This window comes from Dinoponera quadriceps, unplaced genomic scaffold (assembly GCF_001313825.1).
Source record: "Dinoponera quadriceps isolate SergipeBrazil2010 unplaced genomic scaffold, ASM131382v1 scaffold46, whole genome shotgun sequence".
In the NCBI taxonomy this organism is placed as follows: domain Eukaryota; kingdom Metazoa; phylum Arthropoda; class Insecta; order Hymenoptera; family Formicidae; genus Dinoponera; species Dinoponera quadriceps.
In genome coordinates this window covers 402,588-430,448 of record NW_014554488.1, presented here as the reverse complement: position 1 = coordinate 430,448, position 27,861 = coordinate 402,588, and the positions used below count along the sequence as shown (strand labels likewise).

Here is a 27,861-nt window from a genome sequence, read left to right as displayed (position 1 = left end):
TAATAATAATAGGTTCATATGAGTGAATTTCTGTGACACTTCATAACGTAAAGATGAGCAGCTTATCGTGAACGATGTACTTTGATGAAAAACGCCTCTATTTAGATAGGACTAAATTTGACAATTAATTTACAGATAGAAATTGGAGTGCGACTATGCTTGTAATTTAGCTGTTCATTCGATTGAGTTCGTCCGATTCACTTTTAAAAACGCTCACAATCGCCGCTATTATCGTTCGACTTGGCACTACAAGCCGCTTTCATCATAATTTTAAATTACATATTTTACACTAAAAGTGCTCATAATGCTCGCTGCCATCATTCGACTCGGTACTTCGAGACGCTTTTATCATAATTTTAAATTGAATGCGTCACTATTATCCGTTTTCTGAAAAGAGATACAGCAACGACGTAAATTTATCACTTTATTAATTGTTTTGGATTGTTTACTGATAGAAATGTTCGTTCATGCTGATTTGAGGCAAAATTTATCGACAGTAGGTAGGACAGTAAGTTAACGGCGAAATCTCGTAAAATGATTGTCTTGTCCGATGATAATACTACTAAATGAATGTCACTGTGGTAATAACGTTTTGAAATTTAGCGTATCTGCACTTCTTACCTTAGATCGGTATTCTGAACCCCTTTTAATCGATGAATGCTCAAATAAATACTCTTTAGATGACTGTATAGATACAGTTTAACTAGAGAGCCTCTAATCAGAGTAACAACACCTGGCTACCACTTTTGATCGGAGGCTCGATCGCCGCAAATGCTACGACGAGCTTGGCCCTATCCGCAACAATTTCACTTGATGTATATCAAATCTAATAAATAATTTATTACTTTTCAGCAAACAATATCTCATTCTGAATATTTTAATTCAAATAAATTGGGCCATTGGTACTACTATTTAACCAAATAATTTACTCAAAACAAGTGATTTTTTTGGGGTTGAATACATTTTTCTTTCAGTGTACATCCTCTTACACATTTCTTCTTACACATTTTCGACGACAACACCGTAAGAATGATCATTCCAATAATGTATTACATATCTACTTTCTCAATCTTAATCTTTGCCTCTTTCAACTTAGTATTAACGGGCTTTTCCTCAATTATTTCGCTTTTGTCATTCTCCTTTTCCTTGCCAGACTGCTGCTTCTTGTCCGAATTGCGGAAACGATCGTAACGTGATTCCTCGTCGTCGCTGGATTTCGACGCTGCCGCTTCGCTTTCCCTCAGAATATCGCCTAGATCTTTGTCGACGTCGTCCCATGTAGATTTGTCGCCACCGTGAGCATGGTAATCGTCGTCATCGTCCTCGTCACCCTGATTACTCTTGCCTTCTTTCGTATTTTTCTCCGATTCCGAGCCGTTTGATTTCTGTTCCTCGGTTTTCGCATATTCCGAACCGCGAGTACCGTTATTATCGTTCGTAGCTGCAGGCGCGGTGCTCGCCGACGCTTGCGGTTCCGAATTGACGGGGGATGCTTTCACGGTTTCCGACGAATTGACAGCGTTCGAATTATTGGAATTCACATTAGCCGACGAGGACGACGACGACGACTGCAAATGTATCCGTTCCGCTTGGCGTCTTAAGGCTTTATCATCGTTATCCCTCACATATCTGCAATACGCACGAGATTATTGAAACGTATCGATAATTCACGAGGTATCAATGTTGTATTTATTTAAAAGATACTAGAATAAATATACTAGAATATTGTTAATAAATTTCCAGTAATTTCAACTTTTATATCCAGCCAACTCGGTCTGAGATCTAATATCGTGGACACTATCCCTTATGGACCATTTACAATAGCCGTAAAATATGTAGCAAGACGTAAACAGTAATCTAATTGACCAACCATAGTTGACTTATTTTTGGAATGTATGATGAATCCAGTTGGTCTATTAGCTACATTTTTACTGCATACTTTGCGGCAATTGTAGACGATCCTTTACAAGGAATTATCTCTTCCCATTAAAAATGAATAAATAAATAAATTAATTGATAATTGTATAAAGACAGGTACCGTTTTAGATGACTACGAGTGGAACAGTGAAGAGCGACCGCCCTTTCAGTATTCTCGCTGCGTGGTAAATATACTTTGCACAGCTCGCAGTATTGCACCTCCACGCGTTTGATATATTCCGCGCCAACTTTGATCATTTGTTTCCCTTTTGACTTCTTCTCCGTCTCGCTTGTGGTCTCGCCTTCGATCTTATCCTTCTTCTTGTCGTTGGACTCTTCGTCTTCTGCTGTAAATAATAGTTGTTTGATAAAAAGCTTAAGGCATCTACACAAGACGCAGAATGCATGCGACGCGTGATAACCAACGAACATACAGCTTTATCGGAATAGCAGTACTCTTATCGAATATCCACGCGTTGCGTGTAACCTTATATAGATGGGCCTTTGCAGGAATAACATCTTTACACGATACTCTTTCTACTTTTTTTTTCAGGTTAAACGATAAGATTGAATGCACCTAACTAGTGAGACTCGAATAGAAAAAAGTAAAACGATGCAGATCGTATAGAAGCATCTATCCACGTACCGTCGACGTCGCCCACGGAATCCAAAGTCATGAAATTATCAAGATTGACTTCCTTATCGTCTTCCTCGGGCGCGCTGGAGTCCGCTTCCGCTTCACCGCTGCCGTTAGCGTTCATTCTCTCCTTCAGTGCGCTTTTTCTCTGAAAAGGAACGATAACTTGTAACCGTGTAATCGATAATCTTACAATAGTTACAATCATTGATCGTCAAAGCGACCTTACCTTGATGTGATCTAGAGAACACATATGTGTCTCGAATAACATCGGTGAACGGAATTGTATGCGACAGACGCGACAGAATGGCATAAGGAATCGCTTCATCTGACGATGCGACTCGGATAATTGATGAGCGGCTTTGAGAGAACGGTAATTCAACTTGCAAATTGTGCAGAACATAGTACGAGACGGTAATGTGCCACGAGCTGCGTCGCGAGCTTCGACGCGTCGTTGTTCTTGCCGTTGCAAGACTCTCATGCGCGTGAGAGTTGCCTTGTGTCGCGACGCGATACGTCTCATAGCTGCACTGTGACGACCGGAGAACAGGTGGAGCGAGTACTCCTTGAATGTTACGCTGTGATGAGCGCAATGTGGACACTTCAATTTGATGAATTTTCTACCATCCCGTCTGCTTGGTAATTCTTCGGAACCAATAGCTCTATCGCGCTCCGTTTTGTCATTCTCATCTCTCTCCTCATCGTCACCGTCGTCTTCTTCGTCTTCCTATGATCCCCGGGAAGATGAAGGAAATCGACATTACAATATTAAACGATTAAAGATCATTCTAATAAACAAAATAAATTATTTATAATAATTATTTATTATTCATAATAATTACAATAAAGGCCGATAAGAGTTTAAACTGATTAACTGGCTAATAAAATCTCTGTGTATTAAAGTTCACATAAACCAAAAATAAACAGAAGTAAATTTAGTAACAGCTGGAAAACATCGACTTACATCTTGCTTCTGATGATCCTCTTCTTTCATATCATCGTCCTTTTCCTCCTCATCCTCGGTATGTTGCCTCTCTCTGTCCTGCTTCTCTTTCTTACGCTTGTCGTCTTTAGCCTTTTTCTCCTCTTCCTCTTCTGCCTCTTCTTCTTCATCGTCGTGTTCGTGCGGCTGTGTAACGTTAATTGAAGAAACATTACCAACCTAACCCAACACGTAGCCGTAAAACATTAGTTATTTGTTTAGTTCGGCGTAATTTGCAAAAAAAAAAAAAAAACAGTAGATGGTATCGAATTTTGCAGCATCATGCAATTAAAGGCTGTGTTCCAAAATTCACTGACAGCGTTGAAAATCTATAGTTCATGTTACGTATACCATAGATTTTCAGTATTAGCAGTGAATATTGGAACACAGTCTAAAATTGTGCGGATAAGTTCTCATTTATAATGAGAAACTGACCTTAATCTACGACGATGAATGATAAGCTCGACATTGTTGAATAAAACAAAATTACCTTCTCTTCATCGTCCCAATTACTCTTATTATCGTCGTCCTCATCCTCGTCGTCATCGGAAAACTCAGCGTTTATGGCTTTGGCCATCTCTCTATCCTTGTCCTTCACGCTGGTTCCTGATCCTGAGTCCTTTTTGCCCCCAAGTCTAGTAGTACCGCTACTAATGACACAGCAATGTTTGTTTGGCTTATATTATGTTCCTCCGTTCCATTTCCTGATGCCTTGTTATTGTTTGTTTTCCATTGTATCATCGAGCAAAACTTGCTGATAGATGATACGTAGCAAACATCGCGATATTTATCAATCTAGTGTCGTACTAAAAGCGTCTACTATCCTCTCACTTTTTTTTTGTTTCCACTGCTTTGCGTCTCAACTTCTTCACATTCGTCCATGCTATAAAAGTTATTATACAGAAGGTGCAACGACTTATTCTTTCTCCCTGATTTAGTCGTGCTTTGTGAAACGTGTATAGACTTTAAAGAGAACGATGTTTTTTTTTCTACATTGAATAAAATATACAATTTTTTTTTTCAATTCTCGTATGGAAAACAATTACATTGCGTCTCGACGATACGTTCGTTTATACGTATCACCGTCGATTCCTCTCTCTATATGCTTTAAAACCCTGCGAAAAGTTCCCTCTCAGTTGCGTAGTATCTATCTCGTGGGATCATTTGCGTCAACTTTTTTTTATCGATCGAGTTACTCACATAGACATTTGCTCGGTTGCTTCCTAGTACCTCCATATTTTCTGTCCTTCTCGCTTTATTATTTTTTTTTTTATTATGTATACTTATACGTAGAGACTTTTCTAATCATCATCCTGCGACAGTCATCGATCGTGCAACTCTCCGTAGCAGGACGAGGAAAACACACTGTCTATGAGAATAGTATTCGCGCGTGGTACGCATGGTAAATGTGATTGTATTAATTAATATTACCTCCTACGTAGTTTTGTGGTAGTCATGCGCACACGCTGGATGTAGTCTCGCGAGCGTGAGCCTAGCAGCTTTCGGCGATAGTCGAGCGAATGGAGGGTACGCTTGCGAGCCACCATGAGGACGTCCGATCGAGAGCTCATCCGGTGGAATCCACCACCTCTGCCGCCGCCGCGGGTCGAGATGCGACCTCTATAATTTGAATTCTGGTGCGATATTCTTCCCCGACCCGAGGTGTATCTCTGAGTCGGGGGCGGTGCCATGTCACTAATCCGTGGGGGTGGCGGAGGTGCATAGCTCCGAGATGCGGAATGACGATCCTCGGAGCGGTGATACGATGACGCACGTTCGCTCTGTCTCTTGTCCTCGTACACTCCGGACGACGACGAGCCCTTATTATCATCATAAGGCGCCGATGCGGATGAGCCACCGTATGACGAATACCTCTGTGAGCCGCTACCGCTACCTCCTCCACCCTGCCAAATCAAATTCAGTTGTGCTCCTTCCATGTATTCCTCTCTTTATTATTATTTTTTTTTTGTTTCGTGTCTCCTGCCTCTCCGTCTCTTTCTCATTACATTTATTTTTATTCTACGCACGTATGTACATTTTACGTATTTAGGTATATGTGTGTGTAGGTACGTCGACAATCGTCCTCCTTTCCCCTCTTTCTTTTTTTTTTTATTCCCACTCCTACCATCCGTCCAGCGTGGATCTTTCTACGGGTATACGGAATACGTTCACGTTTAACTCTCGATTGCTATTTGCTGCCAATACACACAGGCTACTCCGACTTACTCTGACCGACTAACATTGACTAAGCGACTAATTTGACTAATTGCTCGATCGACCGATTAAAAAAACTGATTGTTCGACTAACAGCGTGATCGCTGGTGCGACTGTAACTGACACGTATACTTTTGATCTTTTCATAAATTCCGCTTTCCGTCTCGTTATTCGACTCTCGCATTTACGTACGGTTTATCGTTTAGCGCTCGACATTGGCCCAACGTCTCTCGTGGCGACGATGACAATTGTCACAACTACCACCCATTCCCATTCGGACCACCTACGTGTAACTCGATTTCACTTTCTTTCCTAAATATCAAGAATTCCCCTACATACCTGTTCGTTGCCTTCTATTACGTGACTTCGCGTAATCGTTAACATCGCTTCGCAACATTTCTGATCTCGGGAATAGCAGTAGCGAGAATCAACGTTCGCTTCCCTCGAGCTAATTAATTCGGATTTTGTCACTTTCAAGATACATACAATCATGCTCGCTCGATAATACCTCCGTAAACCTCTCCAATTCTCAAGTTACCTCTCTTATTAGGTACGCATAATCGTATCGTTACATGCAAGAAATTCCTCTGCAATTCGTTAAACTCTCTCGTGTGCGTGCGAATACACACGAAGGAACAATCAGAACGAAAAGAACGAAGCAGTAGCTATTTTTACGTGATCATTCGTACTTCCTCGTTTTTGCTTGCCTGTCTGTTTGGGAATAATGATACGAGCTATTTCTGGCTATTTATACATCTATGTATACGTATACGTATACACATATGTGCATCCTGACATCCATTTTTTTGCGTTCACCTTTACCCACATGCATTATTGTGCCATCCAAGTATTTTCCACATCATCAGGTAGAGATACGCATATACGCACTAAACGTTAATTCCTCTCTAATCTCTCCTGGCCATTCTTTTAATACAAAGTCGATAAAGGACGTAGGCATCCTATGCGATTGGAAAAAAAGCTACGAAATGTATGGACATTCGAAACTCGTTGCTTTCGTAACTTAGAGCTCTCGGTATAATTTAGACAATCGTTCATACGGTGATTGCGGGTGGTATTCTGCGAAAGTCCCATGTGTCGTACGTATCATGTGGTTTTTTTCCCCTCAACAATTTCTCTAGAATCTCGTTGCGCAGTGAATGAACTTGATTGCGCTTATTGTTGCCATTTCGCAGGGAGTAACGTGACGATACCTCGCTTCATGCGTATATACGTGTGTACACGTGTATATGCAAGTATCTATTGCGTTCGATCGTTCGTTGGCTTTTCAAACAGTTCTCAAACTTTAATGCGACCATGTGCTCATAGTAAGAGACATTATAAATACCATCTAGGTATGTATATATGTTTCATCTTTCAATTATTTGACGTTTTCGTAGCGTTCCACTGCAGTAGCGCCCCAACGCAAAAAGAATGAGTGTTCGAGAAGCCGTTGGCTCGCGTCGCTTGAAAGGAAAGTATGACAACTTATGAATGCTTCACCTAAAATATACCGAGACTTTCTTACGTACGAGTGTCCTGAAACTATTTGCTAATCCTTAACGTTAACTTACAATCTTCAATACGTGATACGCTTTAATCGATAATGCGGCAAACTTTCAGGACCATCGTTTTCAAGTACACTATGCAAAATACGAAAAGATAACATTAAAGTTCCCCACATTGAAAGAGATCTCTCGATTATATGGAAATATAACTTCGCACGATTTAAGGAACTCTGACATTAATACCATATCACTACGTCCAATCTCAATTTTTATTCTTAACGGAGGCAAGGGAAGTCGGGGGGAGTAGAGAAAGAGGAAAAAAGGAGAGGATACATACCTGATAAGAATCAGTTCTTAATCTTTTCCGTGTTGAATCGCTAGACGATCGATGGTCATCCCTTGCAGAATAGGAATCCTGTAAAGAATAATTTAAGGAATACTGAGTACCTGTTTAAAATTTTGCAAGGGCTTTCGGCATTATATTTGTAAAAGTATATACTTACACGAGGTCTCTTATAACTGTTTGAATGATCACCACGACCGCCCCTGCTCGAATATCTTTCCGAACCTCCTAATAAGACAAGTCAAAAATATTACAATTTTGTTTACCAATTTTTTTAAGTACTTATTATAGGACTCGCGTGTATTATATTGATATATATCATTATTATTCTCAACGTTATTATCCCCAGTATAAAATAATAAAAATGTACAAATATTACCTGAATTGTACTTCGATCTAGAATCGTAGCTAGTTGTAGAATATTTAAATCGGCCACCTCTAGAGGATGAATAACCTCCTCTACCAGACATGTTACCTCCTGTAGAACCACTCCATTCATTTCCTCCACCGCCTCCACGGCCTCTATAAGACCCACCTCGAGAGCCAAAGCCACGACCGCGGGAACTCATATTAGAACTGAAAAAGGAAATTTGCTGAATACTTTATCATTAGGCCAATATATAGTCTACTTTTATCCTTTTGGGGCTTTACATGTTTCGACACACTATTATATAAGTTGTATATGTGGACAAGTATATTTACAATTAATTTGCAAAACTAATCAACTATTGATATGGAAATGTAACATTGCATAAGAATACATAAGGGAAAAAGGTAGAAGTTACTGAAATATATATAGTCAATCACAAGAAAGTTGCAACATTTTTTTTATAAATCTTAGAACGTGTCTTGTGTTCAATAGAAAAAATTTGATTTTTAATCATTCTTGGTAGATATATTTTCCTATTGGATAAAAAATGCATTGTGACTCATAAAAAAAGAATATTGCACTTTGTGACTGACCATACATACTTTGAGTAACATTTATGGTTATTATTTGTAATAAAATTTATTATTATTACTATCATTATTATATATATATATATATATGTATATATATATACCAACCTGTACTTATTATAACCGTAGCTCATGGTTGCAACTTATCGCTGAGTGAGACAGGGATATATATATAGAAAGAAAGAGAAAGGAAGGAAAAAGGAAGGGGGAACTATGGTGGGTATAGCCTCACTAGTCTATGAACAAAACATACATCAAAAATATTTTTATACAATGTGCACCACATAAGTTAGGTTCATAGAAAAAAAACACATCGATAGTCTCTTCAGAATATCATAAATTGTTACCGTACTTAATTAAGATTAATGTTACGATAGAGTGGTTCATTAAATCTGACAATACAACTTTGCTTAACTGCTTGCAAACGAGATAATTACTTCACGCGAAAATGTGGTGGTGCAGCACAACGGCATTAATGGCAGAGCGAATATCCGCGACGTACACGATCGCAGTGATGTGCGATGATGCCGCGTCGAGTAGGCGAAGCATGAAATAACACTTTATAAACGATCGATTTGCCATGAATTAAAGACGACTCAATGAAAACGTCGATAACTCCGTGTTCGCGGCTATATTCTCGGTATTCCTTAGCATCTCGTGCGCGAGCAACCATGATAACGTAGTAGAAAACTTACCTCGCTGGGGAGGGAGCCCCAGCCTTTATCTCCTTCTCACGAAGATGCGCTTGTACGCGAATTCTCGATCGACAACTTGATACGTGTAAAGAATACCTGAAGTGGTTGTTCAATTAGCTGGAGTACCTTAAACGCTGAAATCTTCGTCAAAAATTTCACATTCGAACTGGACACGACGCACAAGCCGGAGCAAGTAAAATGTCGGCGATCACGAAGCAGTAATTTCCTAGAAGCGCCTTATTGATGTTTTCGCGTCGCATACTAGAGAAGACCTCTTTAGATTTCCGGAGATTGGCCTCGGTTACATTTGATGCGTTCGGAAAATACAAAGTTTGCACAACGGTTGAGTAATTCGTCAACATAATTGGTCTAACTTTAAGGATCTAACAGTAAAAACCAATAATCACTGATTGCTTGTGTTTTCTGAACGCAGCCAGTAGGTCTTCGTACTAACTAGTAATTTTCTACTAGATCGTTTGAATAATTTCCGATATTTATTCGACAGAATGTATTGGTCAAATTTCAATTCAATCTCAATTTTCAATCCGTAATCTGATACGAGCTTTATATTGATAAATGTTTGAAAAATAATAGAATTTCTAGTAATTTCTAGTAACTTTCATGCCCGGTCAACAACTCTATACGAGATCTAGCACCGTAAATACAAGGTTTTCTGGTTTCTATTCACAGAACGCGGTAATGCTTGCCGTGCGACAAGAAGCGATGCGGCGGCCAATAAACTTTTAGTTCTCGTGGAAAAACGGCACGCTTTTTGCCGCACGGTAGTCAATCAACATGTCGTATTTCGAAGTTTATTGGCCACTGCTCGAACTTCCGCCGCGCGGCAAGCATTTTCGCGTCTTGTAGATAGAATATATAATTATATATAAAGTCGCCAGGACACGGTGCTTGTTTTCGTGCCCAAAGACCCGATTTTTGAGTTCGTGCGATTATGACATTTTCGATTTGCTGATTCGACTCGATTCGGGGTCATTGTACTGCTTTATTGTACGTTCTGATTGGTGCATTTTTAAAAATACGATGACCCCGAATCAGGTCGAATCAGCAAATCAAGAACATCATTAGAATGACTCTTATGCCCATATCAGACTACGGATTGAGGATTGAGATTGAATTGAATCTGACCAATCAATACAAAGTGAATTAAACTCAAGCTTAGTAAAATTTAGTGAATTCTACACTGATTGGTCAAATTTCAATTCGATATCAATCTTTAATCCATAGTCTGATACGGGCTTTACAGCGCGTGAGCGCCCAAAGAGAACGCAGCCTGGACTCGTTTTTTTCTGGAAAACAAAGATAAAATGACACTTAAGGTCTATTTATGCAGATTATAAACCGTTAACTTATGCTAGAACTATAAAAAACTGATCAATCAGTCGAATTATAGAGAAAAAATAATCGATTGTGATTCGTCAATTTCTTGCGGTTCCGGCATAAGTTAATGGATTATCGTTGCATAAATGGGCCTTTACATCACGTAAGCACTCACATCGAATGCAGAGCCAAAATCTGAAAAAATAATCCGATCTCAGCTCAGAAATCTTCCATTTGTGAAATAAACATCTGCTGATCGCGATCATTGGTAGATTACGATTCATCTGGTCTGTTCTTTTTAGCCGAACTGGCTTCACTGGATCAAGAAATTTACGCATACTGAAGCACGAGAATTTCGTATGTACGTTTCGTGTACATTTCAATGCGTATGTAAATTTCTTGAACCGATGCAGCCAGTTTAGATAAAAAGAACGGACCAATTCATACAATAGCGCAAATATGCAGAATTGTATAAAATGGCTGCCACGGTGCTATGCGCGCTGTATGCCCTAAGAGAAATTTCTTACAGCGAATTGTAACGCGACGCCAAATCGGCGGAAATAACGTATCGGCCTCGGTTCCGGATTGTCGTCATGGAAAGCCGAAGCAACGAGTTAGCGGTGGCAGTACCCGCGTTATCCGCGTTACCTGCACTGCCTGCAATAGTGAAGGAAGAGCCTGCTGAGCAGCATAACTCCAAGCAAGACACACAGCAGTCTCAACTGCAGGATGTTTGTCTCGAGGAAGAATGTGGCGACCAACGTATCGAATGCACCACCGAGAGTCAGGAGAGCGAAATCCGTGCATTTCTGTCAAAATGCGTCTTTTGCAACAAAATTTTCACTCTGGGAGACGAGCCGAAACTTCTCGAGTGCCTGCATGCAGCTTGTACAACGTGTGTCAATAATAAGCTCAGCGATCATAACACATCGGTGGATGTTGATGTATTATGTGTGTAACACATGCATTTTCTTTTTGATATTAGATAATTTTTAGTAAATCTCATGTTTATCTGCCAAACTGTCAAACTTGACAATATAAGTAATATCTTATTCCTATATGCACAAGATTGATTTGTTTAAAAATTACCTTATATTTATTGTTGTTTTGTGCTTTACAGTGGAGAGTAACGTAATTATGTGTCAACTTTGCAATGTTACTAGCCAAATGGAAAATCTGATTGAAAATAGATTTCTCTCGAAACTGCTAGAGGAAGATACCAATTTAGGAATAGAGGATGAAGCTAAAGATACCGAAGAGGAAAAGAAATGTACCAGCTGTCATGATAATGTTACAGCTACTAGTTGGTGCGTCGAATGCGAAGAATTCATCTGCCAAAATTGTGTTATGGTAATTACATATTGACACACATATATTTTATACAGATATATCATCAGTGATGATCAGTGTAATAATTTTCTATTCTATCTAATGATTGTGAGGAATGTGAGTTCATGTTGGATGAAATTATTCTCAGGCACATCAGAGATTGAAAATAACAAAGGATCATACAATTAAACCTAAGGATGAAGTAGCGAATGATAGAGACAATGTTAAGAAAGGTAACAAGAGGATACCTGGATGTCTGTTTTGTACAATCCATCCACACGAACAATTATCTTTATTTTGTCAGACATGTGACAGATTGACATGTAGAGATTGCCAACTCAGTGAGCATCGTGATCATAAGTACAAATTTATTCACGAAATTGCTGCTGAGACTCGTTCCTCCGTGACCACTTTGCTCAAGGAAGTTAGGTAAGATTGATCAATCATCTACAGTTCTGTGAGGCATGTCAGGATGATGCGGGTTATTTAGTGTTAATCATTTTCAGTTACAAACGAGTATTATTACGAAGCGCGATGAAAGTTATAGAAGATAGACAAATATTAATATTAGAGAAGAAGAAGAACCTTGTTCAGGACATAACTCAGATGGTAGTACAGTAAGTATACATATGTATTATATATATCCATCAGGGATGTCAAAATATCGATTCAATTTTTCTTAATTGAATAATTGATTTAAACAAATGTTATTTAATAAGATTAATTGACGATTGATTTCAACGAATTCAATTAGAGATCGTTTAATTGATAATTGATTTAAACGATTTCAATTAGAGGTCGTTAAATTGATGATTGATTTTAACGAATTCAATTAAATACCATTGAATGATGATAGAAGGTAAGATTAAAGATTGTTCAATTAATAGTAAATTTTCCACTTTCTCATGTGCTACAGTCACTCTGGAATCCCTCTCGTTCACAATGGGCTTAATAATCGTCATCGAATAATTTTACATTGAATTTGTTCATATAAATCGTCAATCAAATGGGCTTTAATTAAATTTGCTGATTCCGTATTAATTGAACGATTTTTAATTTCGTTCATGTTAATTGTTCATATTAATTAATTAAACTTTCATATTGATCGTCAATTAAACACGATCGTTAATTAAAAATATAATCAATATTCTGCCTCTACTCTAGACTAACGAATGCTATCAACACAAGGGGGAAGCAATTAGTGTTGAGACTGAATGAAGTGTGTGACCAAAAGCAGAATACACTGAATGAGAAAAAAGTCGCACTGGACCAGTTATCCAAGCTCACGGATCATTGTATACTCTTCGGCACTTACGCCCTGAATAAAGGCTCCGATATGGAGTTATTATATAGTAAAAAGTACAAAATGTAGATGCGAGTGTAGATAAGCGCGCGCGTTTACGTATGTACGTGCGTATATGTGCGTGCGTGCGTGCGTTAGTACGTGCGCGTATGTGTATAACGCTAACGCTACATTGTTGCATATCTATTCGTCCTACGTAATGTCTCATACATTTTTCACGTAGGTCCGTGACAAGCCACTTGCAGAGGATAAAGAGCCGACGGGCTGACATTCCGAATCCGGAAATACCAGTTCGAATACACCTGTCTCTGGAGAAAGTACCAGACCTGATAAAAGGTATAATTCACGGTATCTCTAAATATGAACGCGATTTCTCGCTCGTGAGTAAGTCGGTTTAATCAGACCGATCTGACGATAAGTGACGAATTCGTGCGAACAGCTGATCGGACGAAAAAAAATTGTTGTCCGCAGTTGTATCGTCGATCGGCGCGATAGTCGTTGACGGTAGAGTGTACCCGTCTATATCTCCCACTGCCTGCGGCAACACCGCGGTGACTTATAACGAGTCGCAATCCGAGCAAAAGCAAACGACCAATTCTACGAACGCTCACACGGACGCCACCGTCCCGGTTGTGCAACAGCAGGGGTTACCGTTACCCGCGATGGTGCCGCAGCAAACGGGCAATGCGCCACTGAACTCCTACCAGCAAGTGCCTCTGCATCTACCGCCGCAGCAGCAACAACACACTCAACAATCGCAGAATTACATGCAGCAATACTCCGTGCCGCACAACATGCCGCCCCGGTCGTCGCCGCAAACACATCAACCACGAGTGCCGTACACGGTCAACTACAACAACAGGCTGCAGCAGCCGATGATGATACACCAGCAACGACCGTTGACCAACTGCCACCAGCAGCAAGTCACGTCGTCCACGCACCCGCATCAACAGGTTCAGAACCTGGATCCGCAAATTCACGGGCAGAACGCCAGTCTACGCGGACTCCTCGCTCACAATCCACCGCCGCCTCCGCCGCCGGCTCCACCGGCTGCTGCTCATCCGTCGTTTCGGGCGTCCGGTAATCACGTGCAGTATCGATTACCGCCTGGATACAACAGATACTCCTCGAGCGGGAACTCTCAGAGAGGAACGGTGGCACCGATACCGCCGCCTCACTCCTACCAACCGGCGAACCCGACCGTTGTGCCCGGAGGGACGCGCTTGCAGCAGTGCAACCTGGCGTCTCCGACGACGGCGCAACACCACGCCAATTACAACGTGCAGCAACACTCCACCGCGGCGCGTTGGCACATACCTCAGCAGATGAACCCATGCGTGCCTTTTTACACGTCGCCCCGCCATCACCCCGCAGCACCGCACGCGCCAGTTCCTTTCAACGACACGTACAAGATCACCCTGAGGAACCAGCAAGGGAGTAATAATCAAAAGTACAGCGGCAACTCGGCCGAGCGCGGCGCGTGCGACAATCTGTCCAGTCCAATTCAGTCGAACTTGACTATCGTCGGACACATAGTCAGCTCGTCCATGCCTAAAACGCCCAGTCCGGTCACCACTCCCGGCAAGGCGGACGAGACTGAGAAGAGTCTGGATAAGTTTTGTCAGAAGTCGTTGAACGACTTGATGCTGACCATCGCGAAACTGGACAGCAATGGCATCATGGTGATACCGGAGGCTCAGAGAAATCAAATGGACTCGGCGCAAGTCGATAGCTCCACCGACGAGGACATGAACTCGATGAACGAGAACACGACAGGTCGGTTGTACTAGACGTATCGTCACGGCATGCTCTCTCTCTCGGATTATGTGGAACCGTCATGTCTGTGTCTCTTTCAGCGGATAATCCGAAAAATCCGTCGGCTTCGATGGTCATGAAGGACGACCCGAACGAAGACTGGTGCGCAGTATGTATGGACGGGGGTGACGCAGTGCTCTGTTGCGACAAATGTCCAAAAGTCTTCCACCTTTATTGTCATATACCTAGTTTAGAGTCATTTCCAGAGTAAGCGCTTTATCCCAGTGACGCTCGGTCGTTTATACCTGTTTTTACTATCATGGTTTAAATCCAATCGACGATTGACTCGACGGAATTGACCAATTAGCTGAAGGGTTCAGCGCACGATGCGGTAGCATACACACTTCGGTGCTTCGCCTAGAGTCTCTCTGCTGAACTGCCAATTAGAAAATTTTATATTAAATTAGCCAATCACTTACGTAGACTATCGGAGCCCGCCTGTAGAGTTAATCGTCGATTAAACTATTATGGACATTGGTCTCGCTACGTTACTCATTTATCCGGTGTTTCTTCTAGCGAAAGTGAAACTTGGCAATGCATGTTGTGTACGAATGTCCTCGATTGCACGGACGAACCGTCGACTGGCGAGAAGAGGTCGAGCGGTATGAACACCAAGGAGTTGCGAATCGCGCAAAGAATCGTGTTAGAGCTCTACTGTCAGTACGAGCAGAGTCTTCCTTTTCGAGAAGTCGTATCGAGCGAGGTAATAACGTGCGCCCAGGTTTTCGTCTCATACGTTTGACCTTTGTGTCGCATCGAGAATAATTCAGGGGTTCTTTCTGCCCCCGCCAGATTGCCGATTACCATCGAATTATCAAGAAACCGATCGCTTTGGATATAATCAGGGATAAATTGAAGCATGATCATGTCAATCACTACACAGATTTGAGACAAGTCATGGCGGACATCAGGCTAATGTTTAAAAATGCATTCACCTACAACCCGGTAAATCACATAAGATCAAGCCCAGAAAGCCTTGACTTTTCTTGTTTGATTTTGTCGTTTCATCCTGCTTTCTATGACGGCCTCCATTCCTCATTTCACCTTGCCTTTATTTGTTTTGTTCTTTTCAGGTCGACTCACAAGTGTATCAGGAAGCTAGGAATTTAGAAGAGTTCTTCGAGAAGTTGTTACTGAAATGGGCTCCTAATTACGCGTACGACGATCCTTTCCTCGCGACCGATAAAGACGAAGACGAGGAGGTTTTTCCACCTAATAGAAAGTATAAACGTATAATTAGCGATTAATAGGATACGATACTGCGTGAATTAACTCGTTATGAATTGTTCCTCGTCAAAATTTTGTCCGAGACAAAATTGCTTTGGCGATTCTTGTACGCACCTCGTATTGTTAATTTCGTAATTTGATAGAACGCGATAAGCATTGAGATTATCGTTGATACAATTAATCGTTAGAAAGAGTTAAAAGTAAAGAGTAAAGCGAGTGAGATATATTGTGTTTTAAGTGGAATTGATTCGTAATTAAGTTTTCTCATATGCAACCTCGGTGCATTGTTTTCAAACAGGGCGATTTTTGTTGAACAATTTTATTGAACAAAGATTTTGTTTCTGAAGAGGAAATCGAACGATATCGTGCGATGAACGATGAATTTATCGTAATCGAGTATAACGCCTAACTTCACAGCCTTCCTTTTCCGACACATCTCGTTTATCGGGTACGTATTTTAATATGTGTGTTTTTACAGACGCGAGAAAACGCGGTCAGGCTTTCAATCAAATCTCGAATATGTGTAAACAGTGAATTATTATCGCTTGAAATTTTACCGCATTGGTTTACTCCGCGCGGTATGCTTGTTAACATTATATTAAATTAATCAAATAGTTCTATAATGTAATTATCCTTTAACATATTTTTTACGAATTTCTTTCATCTTTGTACCATTGCATGCAAAGTACATTGTTTATATGAAGTATACGCACATCTACTGCATAGATAAATAAAAATCTATTTATAATTTTCACTATAAGCAAATACAGTTCTCTTCTTTGGCTAGATGAGACATATTAGGAGCTTATAAAAATTCTTTCTGTGCTATATTTTTTTTTATTAATAATAACGACGTCTGTAAAATGATTTGTCTTTTGAATCAATGAAATTATTGACATTTCGACCAACTTTTGCAAGCTCCTAATAATTTCCCTCTAGAATCGCTCGACTATTATGATACGTAATATATTTATATTGTTAACATTAAAACTACCGACGATTAACGGGTACCTTTCTATCAGAGCAGTTTAAATCAGAGAAAATACGTAATGAAAAGGTAAAAAAATATTTATTCATTTACATATTGTGACAAAAATTACGAGAAATCTCAAAGAATGTACCATTAGAAATTGGAGTAACTTTTATAAGAAAAAATTACAAATCAGTCATTTTAACCGCTTTGGTAGTTTTAATTAATTACGAGCACTTGAAAACGGTTTACTTCCGCAACCTCAATTAAAATTTCGCGTTAAAATATTTTGTGAGATTATTATCCGTTTTATCAACAAATAAAAATAGTAGTATGACTCAACGATAAGATCATTACTTCGCAAATAGTTTGACTCAACAGTGGAACGAACAATAGAGAAATAAATTGACGTCATATGGCGTTTTCGATTTGCTAACCCGACTCAAGGTCATCGTACTGTGCTCTGATTGGTGTCTTTCTAAAAATACATTTGATTGGTTGATGCAAATTACGCCGCATAGGGAGGCAGCCTCTCAGCTCTTTTCGTCATTCAGCAACAACTTCGATCATGTGACCTGTTTTGACATCTAAAAATGAGCGTCGGGTGTCAGCATGAAAAGACATCTTTATTATCAGTGCGACCAACATGAAGTCGTAACAATACTTGTCATAGCCGTTAGAAGTTGGTACAGATCAAGATAGATTAGATTAAGTTAGGTTTGTTTAGTTCAAATAAATAACAAGGAAGGTTTTTTTGAAATATGAAGCCGTTTAATAGAGTTCTTTAGAAGAATTTGTCAATAATCAACGTTTTGTAAGATTACTCTTTCATACTATCTTGTGTAAAAGTGAATAAACAATCAAGTGTTTAATTCACCTATAATTTACTATCCGTTCTTTTAATAGGTAAGTATATTTTGTATGCTTTGAATAACAATGAAATAATATTACAGACAATAAGCATTAATCTAAAATAAAAGCAGAATTGCAGCTATTATTTCTTAAGAATTAAGCCTTTAATACTCCTCAGATTATTCATAATTTGCACATTAGTTTTTTTATGTAATATATCAAACGTACACTTATGTTTAAAACTTAAAATTTGTTCAAATATATAAAGCTAGAATAAAAATCACATGTTTTTTTTAAGCCAATAATGGGAAAATTGTAATTATTTGTTAGTTACTTTAGATATTCTTTTTAGCAGAAGCTTTATTTCATGCTTAAGTTAGTATTAATTTCAACAGAATATCACAAGCCATGAATATGGAAGCTGCTGTAACAGAGCGCTTACAAAAACTGAGACAGTGGCAAGCAGAACAGCAGGAGAAACTTTTCAAGGAGCAACAGATGCAAAGGGAGATTTTGAGTCACGAACAGGATCGTATTTACAAAGCACTCGGTATTTCTGTACATGATCTTCAAGACATCATGGAGAATACAGATAATGAGTTAATTATTCACAGCATGATAAATGAGGGTGAAATAATGTCAAAAAGTTTGGACGGTGCTTTAAGCGAAACAAAGAAACGAATAGTAAAAAATATTAACGCTTCCTGTGAAGACCACAATAATGAAGAAGAAGAAGAAGAAACCGAGGTCTCTAATTGTATGTCTGAAGCCGTCAATAGCAGCAGAAATTCTACGAAGGATCTTAGTTTCAGTATATTGCAAAAGAAACAATTGGACGCTAATATGTTGATAGAAGGAGTAGCTCCGTTGTCGCTGACTAATGTAGCGTCGAATAAACATGTCTCCCTGGATGATATGCCTGTTCCTTCGTCTAAGAAAGATTTCCAGACGTTACTGGAAGAGAAATTGAACGGAGAATCTGCAGTCTTGCCAAGCAGCGACTCGCAGACCAAGACAAAGAAACCATTCCTGAGGAAGGGTCAAGGTTTATCGAGGTTTAAGATTTCTGCCCACCCAACGACTGCGAGAAGGCGTAGTGCATCTTTGTCCGTTAACACGCAACATGTCGACAGAACAGATAGAAGCACCAAAGCCACAGTGGAAAAAGATGCACTCTCGGAGCAGAAATTAAATAGAAAGCAGCAATCGTCTTCTGTCCTGTCGTCGAGAGGAAAAGTTTCTCATAAATCTGTCACACCTGTTAAACGAGCGACCACTACTCCTAACGGAGCTAGACATCTCGCGGAAACAAGCGTTTCCGATTTCGACTCGAAGGTGCAGAGGGAACTGGAGGAGGTAAGAATATTTGAGCTCTTGGAGGAAAAGGCGGAGAACTCGAGTTTCTGTTCGACGTCGAGCACAGTACTTGCGTTTTTGCAGCAGTCCACGCCGTTTAAAGTGAGGGAAAGGCTGAACCGCTCAGAAAGCGAGGTCGGTGTCGCGGTGAGCACGAAGCAACGGCACGAGCGACTGAGCGCAGCACGCCGATGTGAGCGATTCGAATCTCCTCAGCGTTCTTACACCGCCGGTGTTATTCACTCCTACTGGGATACGATAACTATCGATGACTCGGCGGAAGAAGAGGCGCCGAAGCGTCCTCCGATGATCGATGAGATTTCACGAAGCGACGAAGATCGCCACACACCGTGCGACGAACGTGCCGGCACCTGCCTGTCGTTGACGGACAGCGACGAGGAGAGAGACGTTACCATGGAGGATCCTCGCGACGATCATCCGGACTCGGCGAGCCACCGCGTCAGGTTCTCGGAACACAACGAGTACAGAACGATAGACCTGGGGAACGCCTCCAACGCGTCGAGCAGATCCTCGGTGGGATGTTACCTCGAGCGAGAGAACGGTAAGGAGCGTTCCACCACTTCGTCGGAATCGTCCGACGTGTCCGATCGGGAAGTGAACGGCAATGAGAGGGCGGTCAACGCGTCGATACAGTTGTCTTTGCAGCAGAGTATCACGGAGAACTCGTATTATCGGATAATGAAAGCGTTGAGTGTCTCCGAGGAAGACAACTCTGCGGGCTGCGAGGACGAATCGCCTGGCGGCGATAACGAAAAAGTCGTCGAAGCGTACGACGAGGAGCAACCATCCGTCTTATCATCGTCGTCGTCGTCATTGTCGTCATTGTCCGATGTTCACCGGGAGTCGACTCAGAGAAAAGAATACGCGCTGAAGAGCGAGCCAGCGACGGAGAAGGCTGACAAGACCTTCGAACCGGAACTCCTGAAGAGCCGTCTGTTGGAACTGGAGAAGGAGATCGACATATTTCGGAAGGAGAGTTCGGCCCTGCTGCTGCAACGCCGGAAGCTGCAGGAAGACCAGACGACGCTGCGCAAGGAGTACGCGGAGAAGGAGAGGAGTTTCGAGGAGAGCAAGAGAAGAGTGCAGATTCAGTTGGAGGAGGAAAAGAAGAGGCTGGCGCGCGAGAAGGCGGCGATGGAGAGCAGAATTCGGGACGCTCAGGAGAAGGCGAGGCAGAACAAGGCGGAGAGGCGGAAGGCGCAGAGTCTGGAGGACGAATTGGAGAGACTGAGGGACGAATTGAACATCAAGGAGAGCAGGTGGAGCGCCGCCGAATCGCGGCACAAGAGCGAACTGCGCGCGCTACGAACGGAAATCTCGAAGCTGAAGCAAGAAATAGCGAGTATGCAAGCCGCCAAGAGAACGAACTTGAAGAACGCCCGAAAGACAGGGCAGGCAGTGCCCGCGAAGACTGCCGATCGCCGTGTTAACAAACCCGTCGTCGCGACTTCCGCCAGGGAAAACGCCCCAGCGAAAACGCCCCGACGATCGTCGGCCGTCTCGCCGGACGTTTCTGTGCACGAGGAAGACGACGAGGAGGAAAAGAACGAAGACGAGCCGGCCGCGAGAGCGTCCGATGGGAGCCGAGCGGGCGACCACGCAGCCCCGAAGAAGAGGGAATCCAAGCGAGAACGGGAGGTCGCGTCGAAGTGCAGCGAAAAATCCGCGAACGAGGCGCGGCGCAAGCGGGATCTCTACAAAAATTTACTGAACGACGCTATGTCGGATCTCCTGGCGAACCCGAGCTCGCCTTACGTTGCTACGCAGGATGCGAGCGCGCAACACGGCGATGAATCCTGCCCCAGTTCGGCGAACGAGAATCTCGAGGGTGCAACGGCGAACATTACAGAACGTTGCAACAGGTCGTGCCGGGTGGACGATGACGAGGAGGACGCGGCGGGAGCGCAAGATCGAGATGTGTCGCTTCGTCGGCGAGCCGGCAGCGCACCGAACACCAGCAAGGATATCGTGAGGCAGATCGAACATTCGGACGGACGGATTGAATACTGGTATCCGAACGGCAACGTGAAGAAGGTCTTCCCCGAGCAAGGAATGACGAAGATGATCTATTACAACGGAGACGTCCGCGAGACCGAGCGGGACGGCCGGGTCAAGTACTTTTACGCCACGACTCGCACGTGGCACACCACCACCCCCGACGGCCTGGAGATCTTGGAGTTTCCCGAGTACGTTGCTTTATCCGTTTGCAGGCTTGGGTAATGATTAGTTGCTCGGCTAAACGTTCACTTGAGAGTTATTCACTTTTAGACCCGGTTTCTCATTTTCTCATTATTTTCTTCAAACTTAAACCGATGCAAAAGTTGTGTTTCTATTCGCGGTTAATCATTAAACTGATGGTTCGATGATTGGTAATGTTTAATGATTACCTAAAGCCATGAATTAGTTGAAAGAAAATTAACTTGGTAACCAAACTTGGTATATTTATCACTTCTACCGTAAGTTACGATATGCCTCTTTTCGTACATTCGATTAATCGACGCGATTAAACGAATACACAGCGGTCAGGTGGAGAGGCGCACATCCGACGGTACTGTCCAGGTATCCTTCCCGGACGGCGCTACGCGAATAGCGCAGGCGAACGGCACGGAGAAGTGGATGTTACCGGACGGCACGGTGGCGCAGACCTTCGTCAACGGCGACAAGGTCCTCACCTTTCCAAATGGCCAAAGAGAAGTCCACACGAAGGAGCACAAGGTAAGTAAACGCTGCTTAGTTTTGATTCGATTCGCGCGCATCCCTGTCGGATTATATCTTCGATGTGCTTTAAACGCGTTGGGATATTTTAGAGACGAGAATATCCCGATGGCACTGTGAAGCTGGTGTACGCGGATGGTACCCAAGAAACGCGTTATTCCAGCGGGAGGAAAAGACTAAGGGACAAGGATGGGAATCTCCTGATGGATTCGTACGACACTTGAGCTCTTCCTCCAGGCTGGAGTTCGTCAAGGGCTCCTCCTCGGGTTTAGTTTCACGGAAATCGCGAACTCGCATCGTTACTCATTGCGCACTCGCAAGCGTTGCAACGCAAGCTGCCAGTAAAATGTTGTGTACAGATACTATTTTTATACGGCGAATGACGAGCGAATGATGAATGAATGTTGCGAGTGAAGGTAATGTTGAGAATAAAGAGTAAATTTGTTCGACAAATCGTCGCTGAGAATCGTATCCGGAGATCTGAATTTGGAATATATATTTCTAGCAATTTATATGCGCCTTTAATCTTTCTTTACGTTATTTCTGATAATAACTAACGAAACAAGTTAGATCAGCAGAATGGCTGTGGGTTCTTACGCGTGCATGTTGCGGGACACACCGAACTCATGAAAAAGAGTATAAATTTTCAACCCCTCGTTAGATTTCTCCAGCAATCTGAGTATATTTTAACAGTTTTGTATTCTCCATGGCCTCTTTCGGAATGCCTATTTAACAAATAACATATGTTCCAAATATATTTATTAAATTAACATACTACTTACCTAATCTGAGATTTTCCATATTCATGTCATCGGATTCGCTACATCACGCATGCGTGAAAAAACACTACTCCCCAGCGTCATTCAGCGGTGTCTCGAAAGAACCGTTAGCGTACATACCGATTGAGTAAGGTTCGAGTCTCGGCTGAGCGAATCATTGCGTGTAATCACAATCGGACATAAGAGCGCAGGTAGCAGTGCGACTACGATAACAACGTTGACGATGACACGCGACATGTCGTCATGAGTCGCGCGTAGGTCCGAACGGTGGTCCTAGGCGCGAGAGGACGAAGGTAGGAAGGAGGACTGTGTACGTGCGATCCCTCGGCGGAGAAGGGACTGTACGGAACTGTCGACTCGCAAGTCCCGACGAAGAAGAGACGACGACTATCAGCTCGCGGAAATGCCGATCGTCGTGAGAAACTGCCCGCACTTGGCCAACCGTGGCGACCTCGCCTTCATCGAGGCGGTGGTCGCGCAGGAGGAGCGTTTCGTCAAGTGCAGTGACTGCGACGCGGACGGACCTAACCTCTGGCTGTGCTTGTTTCCTGATTGTCGCTGGGTCGGTTGTGCGGAGACTCACCTCGACCACAGCACCATACACAATCAGAATTTCCCGAGCCACTGCGCCCACATGAACCTGTCCACCAACAGGATATGGTGCTATTCCTGCAAGAGAGAGGTCTTCGCTAGACACGTGCCCTCGCCACCGGTGTCGCCTACACAGGTGGAGTTCAAGACGATGGGTAACAAATTCGCTGGAGACGTTGCTAACAACGTCGAGTGCAAGCTGGATGGCTTGGACAGACTTATGCTTGATAAGTAAGTTCAGATGATACGTGGAGAATTCTTAATCCGATGACGCATCAGTGTATATTACTATTTGTGATTTGATCGTTAAACATTTCTTCTCTTGATAGATTCTACGGAGAGTTGTTCGTCAACAGAATAAATTCGGATAAGGGTATCCCGTTCAACGAGAAGTCCGGAGACTCTCCCGACAGTACAGACTCGGACGAGAGCAAGGACTTCTCCGGGAAGCCGAGAGGCCTCGTGGGCCTGCAGAACATCGGCAACACGTGCTATATGAACGCAGCGTTACAAGCATTGTCCAACATACCTCCGTTGACGCAGTTCTTCTTGGACTGCAGCCCTATGGTCAACTACATGTCCAAGGACAGGAAACCCGGGCTGTGCGTGAGCTACTTAAATCTCATTCGGGACATGTGGAACAAGAGGACCCGGGGCTACGTCGTGCCGCATGGCATTCTTTCCGGCATTCGCACGGTTCACCCGATGTTCCGCGGTTACCATCAGCACGACACCCAAGAGTTCCTCAGATGCTTCATGGATCAGCTGCACGAAGAGCTGAAGGAGCACATCGAGGACGACCGGGAGGTGCAGCTGCGGCTGAAGGGTCTCGGCGACCACTCTTCGGACGAGGACGAGATGGACGGCAACGCGTCCAGCCAGTCCGACGCCGAGTACGAGACCTGCGACTCCGGCGTGAGCGAACAGAGCTCGCTGAGCGACGAGGGTGAGCGCGGCACGAAGAGACGGTACTCCCGCGTCTCGCAGACGGAGAAGCTCCGGAACAAGTTCACCAACCGGAGCATGAAGAAATCGAACGTCGAGCCGGCCACGTTCGCGCCACAGCAACGCTCGCCGCAGAGCTCGCCGACCAAGCACCGCACCAAGAAGCAGATGAAGACGCGCAGCATCATCAGCGATACGTTCGACGGCAAGCTACTCAGCAGCGTGCAGTGCCTGACGTGCGACCGAATCTCGACCCGCGTGGAGACCTTCCAGGACCTGTCCTTGCCCATTCCGAGCAGAGACCACATCGATATGCTGCACCAAGGCTCGCTGACTCCGCAGAAAGCCGGCCCGTGTTCGGACGTGGTCTACGTGACCAACCAGTCCGGCTGGCTGTCGTGGTTCCTGCAGTGGATGCGCTCGTGGTTCTGGGGACCGGTGGTCAGCCTGCACGACTGCCTCTCCGCGTTCTTCAGCGCCGACGAGCTCAAGGGCGACAACATGTACAGCTGTGAGAAGTGCAACAAGCTGCGCAACGGCATCAAGTTCTCCAAGGTGTTGGAGCTGCCCGAGATACTCTGCGTCCATCTCAAGCGATTCCGCCACGAGCTCATGTTCAGCTCGAAGATCGCCAACTACGTGTCCTTTCCGCTCGAGGGCCTCGATATGCGACCCTACCTTCATAAGGAGTGCGTGTCCAAGGTCGCCACCTATAACCTGATATCGGTCATCTGCCACCACGGCACCGCTGGTGGCGGACATTACACGTGCTACGCGCTCAATCATATCGCCAACAAGTGGTACGAGTTCGACGACCAATGCGTGACCGAGGTGTCGCCCGAAACGGTGAAGCACTGCGAGGCTTACGTGCTGTTCTACAAGAAGTGGTCGCCGGAGATGCTGCAGCTGCGCGACAAGACGATAGAGCTGATGGAGATATCGTCCCGTGAGCTGTCCGACCTCAACTTCTTCGTTTCACGGCAATGGATCAATCGCTTCAACACCTTCTCCGAACCTGGACCGATCGACAATTCAGACTTCCTGTGCCCGCACGGAGGTGTGATTCCCGTGAGGGCGCAGTTCGTCGACAAGATCAGCATGCCCATACCTCAAGCGGTCTGGGAATATTTATATAATGCGTAAGTTTATACAGTAGGTGTTTCAACCTCGTAATTTCACATAATAGAGACACATAGTATCGGATAACATGATCCGATTAATTTTCAAATTGACATTCCACGTACTTATCCGTTTCACCTCACTTCAGATTCGGCGGAGGGCCAGCGTGCACACACCTGTACCAATGTCCGACCTGCGAGGAAAAGTACGAATCCCTGCAGAAACGCAGGCAATACGAAATGGAGCTGTTCCAACGGCTGAACCACACTACCGACAATCCCACGGCTATCTACGGACTGGCTATGGCTTGGCTGAGACAATGGCAGAGCTTCGTACGCGGCAAAGAGACGCAGCCACCAGGACCAATCGATAATAATTCCATTGTTATTAATAAGAACGGGCAAAACAGTCTCAAAGTCGGTGAGTTGCATCAGTACCTCTAATTCGGCGAACTTGTCTCTCTACAAACGCGTTCTCTCGCTTGCCCACAGGCTCGGATTACGGCCAGATACCTGAGGAGCTGTGGCAGTTCTTCCTCACGACGTACGGCGGAGGACCAGAACTAATGCTGCACTCGTGCCAACGCCCGGTGCCCGCTCAGCCTAACGTTTCTATACATTCCGCGTCGAATTCGAATTTGATAGATCCGAATGTTAAATGTAATCGCGCAGTAGAGGCTAAGTCCAACAAACTTTGCACGACCAGGAGCTCGGAGACCATTTCGCAGCAAGACAGTGCTATCGAGAGCCTAACTTCGGATAGCGACTCCCATCAGACGCAGAGGGACGTGAGTGAGTAGCGCGTTCCCTTCCGTCGCCCGAAAACATTTCCTTTGATTCTCCAAGTCGAAATCTAATTGTTCCACTTTTGAGATTGTACAACACACAACCACACGAATACACACGGTTCGAACAGTTTGGCACTTTCTCGTTAGGTTTCCACAGGCGAGACGCAGACGAGAAATGGTCCGGATGATATCTTGGAACTGAGACAATCTTCGCAGTGGGGACAGCGAAGCGACCGGATGACGCGCCGCAATGATCCAAAATTCCACGAACGATTTCTCACGACGTAATCGAGAGCATTTCCCTGAGAGGCTTTGTACAATTGGAAATTTCAAAGTATTTCTCTCTCTCTCTCTCTCTCTCTCTCGTGAGAAAGCCACCCTTGCTATATTTTATTGTAAAATTTCGATTGTACAAAGTGACCACATTGTGTCATATTGGTTTCGTTCTCACGATGAAGGTCGGAAACAAGATGCACAGGTCTCTTATTTCGTTCCAAAAGAGGTCAAAGGATTTGTGTCCGCACAAGCTGTCGCTTTGGAAAACGGTTGTTTCAGTCCCATCGAAGCTGTGCGTCCTGTTAATTTCAAATTAATATCGATTTCATCGATGGGAATATTGAATATGGTAGGAAACATAGTTTAAATAGTACAAAGGAAAAATTTGTTATAGGTCATATGTATTATTTAAATACAGATCGTAGTTCGTATCTCTCGCCCAAAGTCTAGGCCGTAATCGCGACCTCGTTATAGCGAATCCAATTTTCGATGTTTATACATTCGCTGTACGTGCGTGCGTGCGTATGGCTCGGTTCGCACCGATCGTCGGCTACGACGCGTCGTGCCGATTCCGATGTGATGTCCGTGCTAAATTATTTTAACGCGCGTGAACAACGTCGTATGTTACCACAGGCGTGTCACCCGAAGCGAAAATAATTTCACGGAAGATTATCAATCTCATCGGCAACAGAAGCAATCGAAACGACGGTAGGGACGGTCGGTGCGCAAACGCGAGGCCTGTGTCATTCCTGCACATATAAGGGCTAGTTATTTAAGTTTCTTCTCCTTGTTTCTCGTTCGCCCGGTAAACTCGTGTGTACAAATGAAACATTGTTACTCTGTTGGTGGTAGTTTCTTTTGTTCGGACAAAACGTGGGAGAAGACTGATAAAGCGATTTTATTTTTTTTTTAAAGCGGAAGGAATTCCGAGTTAACGCGACACGACCAGGCGTAACTGTAACTCGGTATGCAACATCGAGCGTGATACGTACGAGGAACGTTGGCGATTATGTCGCTCGTTTCCGAAGAAAGGCAGGAGATTTCCGTTGCAATCTAGTAGATTTGCCACTGCACACACACACACACACACACACACACACACACACACACACACACACACACACACACACACACACACACACACACACACACACACACACACACACACACACACACACACACACA

The 27,861-nt window shown here is 43.6% G+C and overlaps 4 protein-coding genes and 1 long non-coding RNA gene across 12 annotated transcripts; 3 read left to right on the top strand and 2 right to left on the bottom strand.

Annotated features, from left to right (window-relative positions):
• Positions 1–939: 939 nt before the first annotated feature.
• On the bottom strand, positions 940–9,496 carry LOC106751418 (uncharacterized protein DDB_G0283697-like). 4 transcript variants are annotated; one of them, XM_014632309.1, is made up of 12 exons: positions 9,254–9,496; positions 8,667–8,794; positions 7,978–8,174; positions 7,759–7,826; positions 7,593–7,670; positions 4,968–5,440; positions 4,027–4,186; positions 3,519–3,716; positions 2,784–3,281; positions 2,564–2,702; positions 2,039–2,264; positions 940–1,629 (listed from the first exon to the last, which is right to left on the bottom strand). In XM_014632309.1, the coding sequence occupies exons 2-12, from the start codon at positions 8,690–8,692 to the stop codon at positions 1,050–1,052; spliced, it is 2,643 nt and encodes an 880-aa protein (XP_014487795.1). In that variant the 5' UTR covers positions 8,693–8,794; positions 9,254–9,496; the 3' UTR covers positions 940–1,049. The 4 variants fall into 4 exon arrangements, with proteins under 4 accessions (XP_014487795.1, XP_014487807.1, XP_014487813.1 ...); XM_014632314.1 differs by lacking the exon at positions 9,254–9,496 and having other exon boundaries at positions 1,050–1,629; positions 3,519–3,683; positions 8,667–8,692; XM_014632321.1 differs by lacking the exons at positions 7,593–7,670; positions 7,759–7,826; positions 7,978–8,174; positions 8,667–8,794; positions 9,254–9,496 and adding an exon at positions 6,090–7,120.
• A 1,213-nt stretch (positions 9,497–10,709) lies between these two features.
• LOC106751562 (E3 ubiquitin-protein ligase TRIM33-like) lies at positions 10,710–17,019 on the top strand. Of its 4 annotated transcripts, none has more exons than XM_014632471.1 (12): positions 10,710–10,754; positions 11,121–11,542; positions 11,712–11,941; positions 12,069–12,349; positions 12,427–12,537; positions 13,085–13,279; positions 13,447–13,559; positions 13,695–14,999; positions 15,080–15,245; positions 15,555–15,741; positions 15,831–15,983; positions 16,112–17,019. In XM_014632471.1, the coding sequence occupies exons 2-12, from the start codon at positions 11,185–11,187 to the stop codon at positions 16,283–16,285; spliced, it is 3,273 nt and encodes a 1,090-aa protein (XP_014487957.1). In that variant the 5' UTR covers positions 10,710–10,754; positions 11,121–11,184; the 3' UTR covers positions 16,286–17,019. The 4 variants fall into 4 exon arrangements, with proteins under 4 accessions (XP_014487957.1, XP_014487956.1, XP_014487955.1 ...); XM_014632470.1 differs by lacking the exon at positions 10,710–10,754 and adding an exon at positions 10,762–10,859; XM_014632469.1 differs by lacking the exon at positions 10,710–10,754 and adding an exon at positions 10,876–10,952.
• A 129-nt stretch (positions 17,020–17,148) lies between these two features.
• LOC106750956 lies at positions 17,149–23,017 on the bottom strand. The gene is made up of 3 exons (XR_001375007.1): positions 22,962–23,017; positions 22,777–22,904; positions 17,149–17,822 (listed from the first exon to the last, which is right to left on the bottom strand). It is a non-coding gene; the product is annotated as an uncharacterized LOC106750956 (long non-coding RNA).
• LOC106750905 (centromere protein J) lies at positions 18,483–22,633 on the top strand. Of its 2 annotated transcripts, XM_014631545.1 has the most exons (4): positions 18,483–19,443; positions 19,528–21,650; positions 21,984–22,179; positions 22,272–22,633. In XM_014631545.1, exons 1-4 carry the CDS (start codon positions 18,496–18,498, stop codon positions 22,401–22,403), a joined length of 3,399 nt encoding a protein of 1,132 aa, XP_014487031.1. In that variant the 5' UTR covers positions 18,483–18,495; the 3' UTR covers positions 22,404–22,633. The 2 variants fall into 2 exon arrangements, with proteins under 2 accessions (XP_014487031.1, XP_014487023.1); XM_014631537.1 differs by having other exon boundaries at positions 18,483–21,650.
• A 117-nt stretch (positions 23,018–23,134) lies between the features above and the next one.
• Positions 23,135–26,638, top strand: LOC106750912 (ubiquitin carboxyl-terminal hydrolase 20). The gene is made up of 5 exons (XM_014631558.1): positions 23,135–23,780; positions 23,879–25,633; positions 25,762–26,033; positions 26,105–26,404; positions 26,548–26,638. Exons 1-5 carry the CDS (start codon positions 23,362–23,364, stop codon positions 26,586–26,588), a joined length of 2,787 nt encoding a protein of 928 aa, XP_014487044.1. The 5' UTR covers positions 23,135–23,361; the 3' UTR covers positions 26,589–26,638.
• Positions 26,639–27,861: the final 1,223 nt, after the last annotated feature.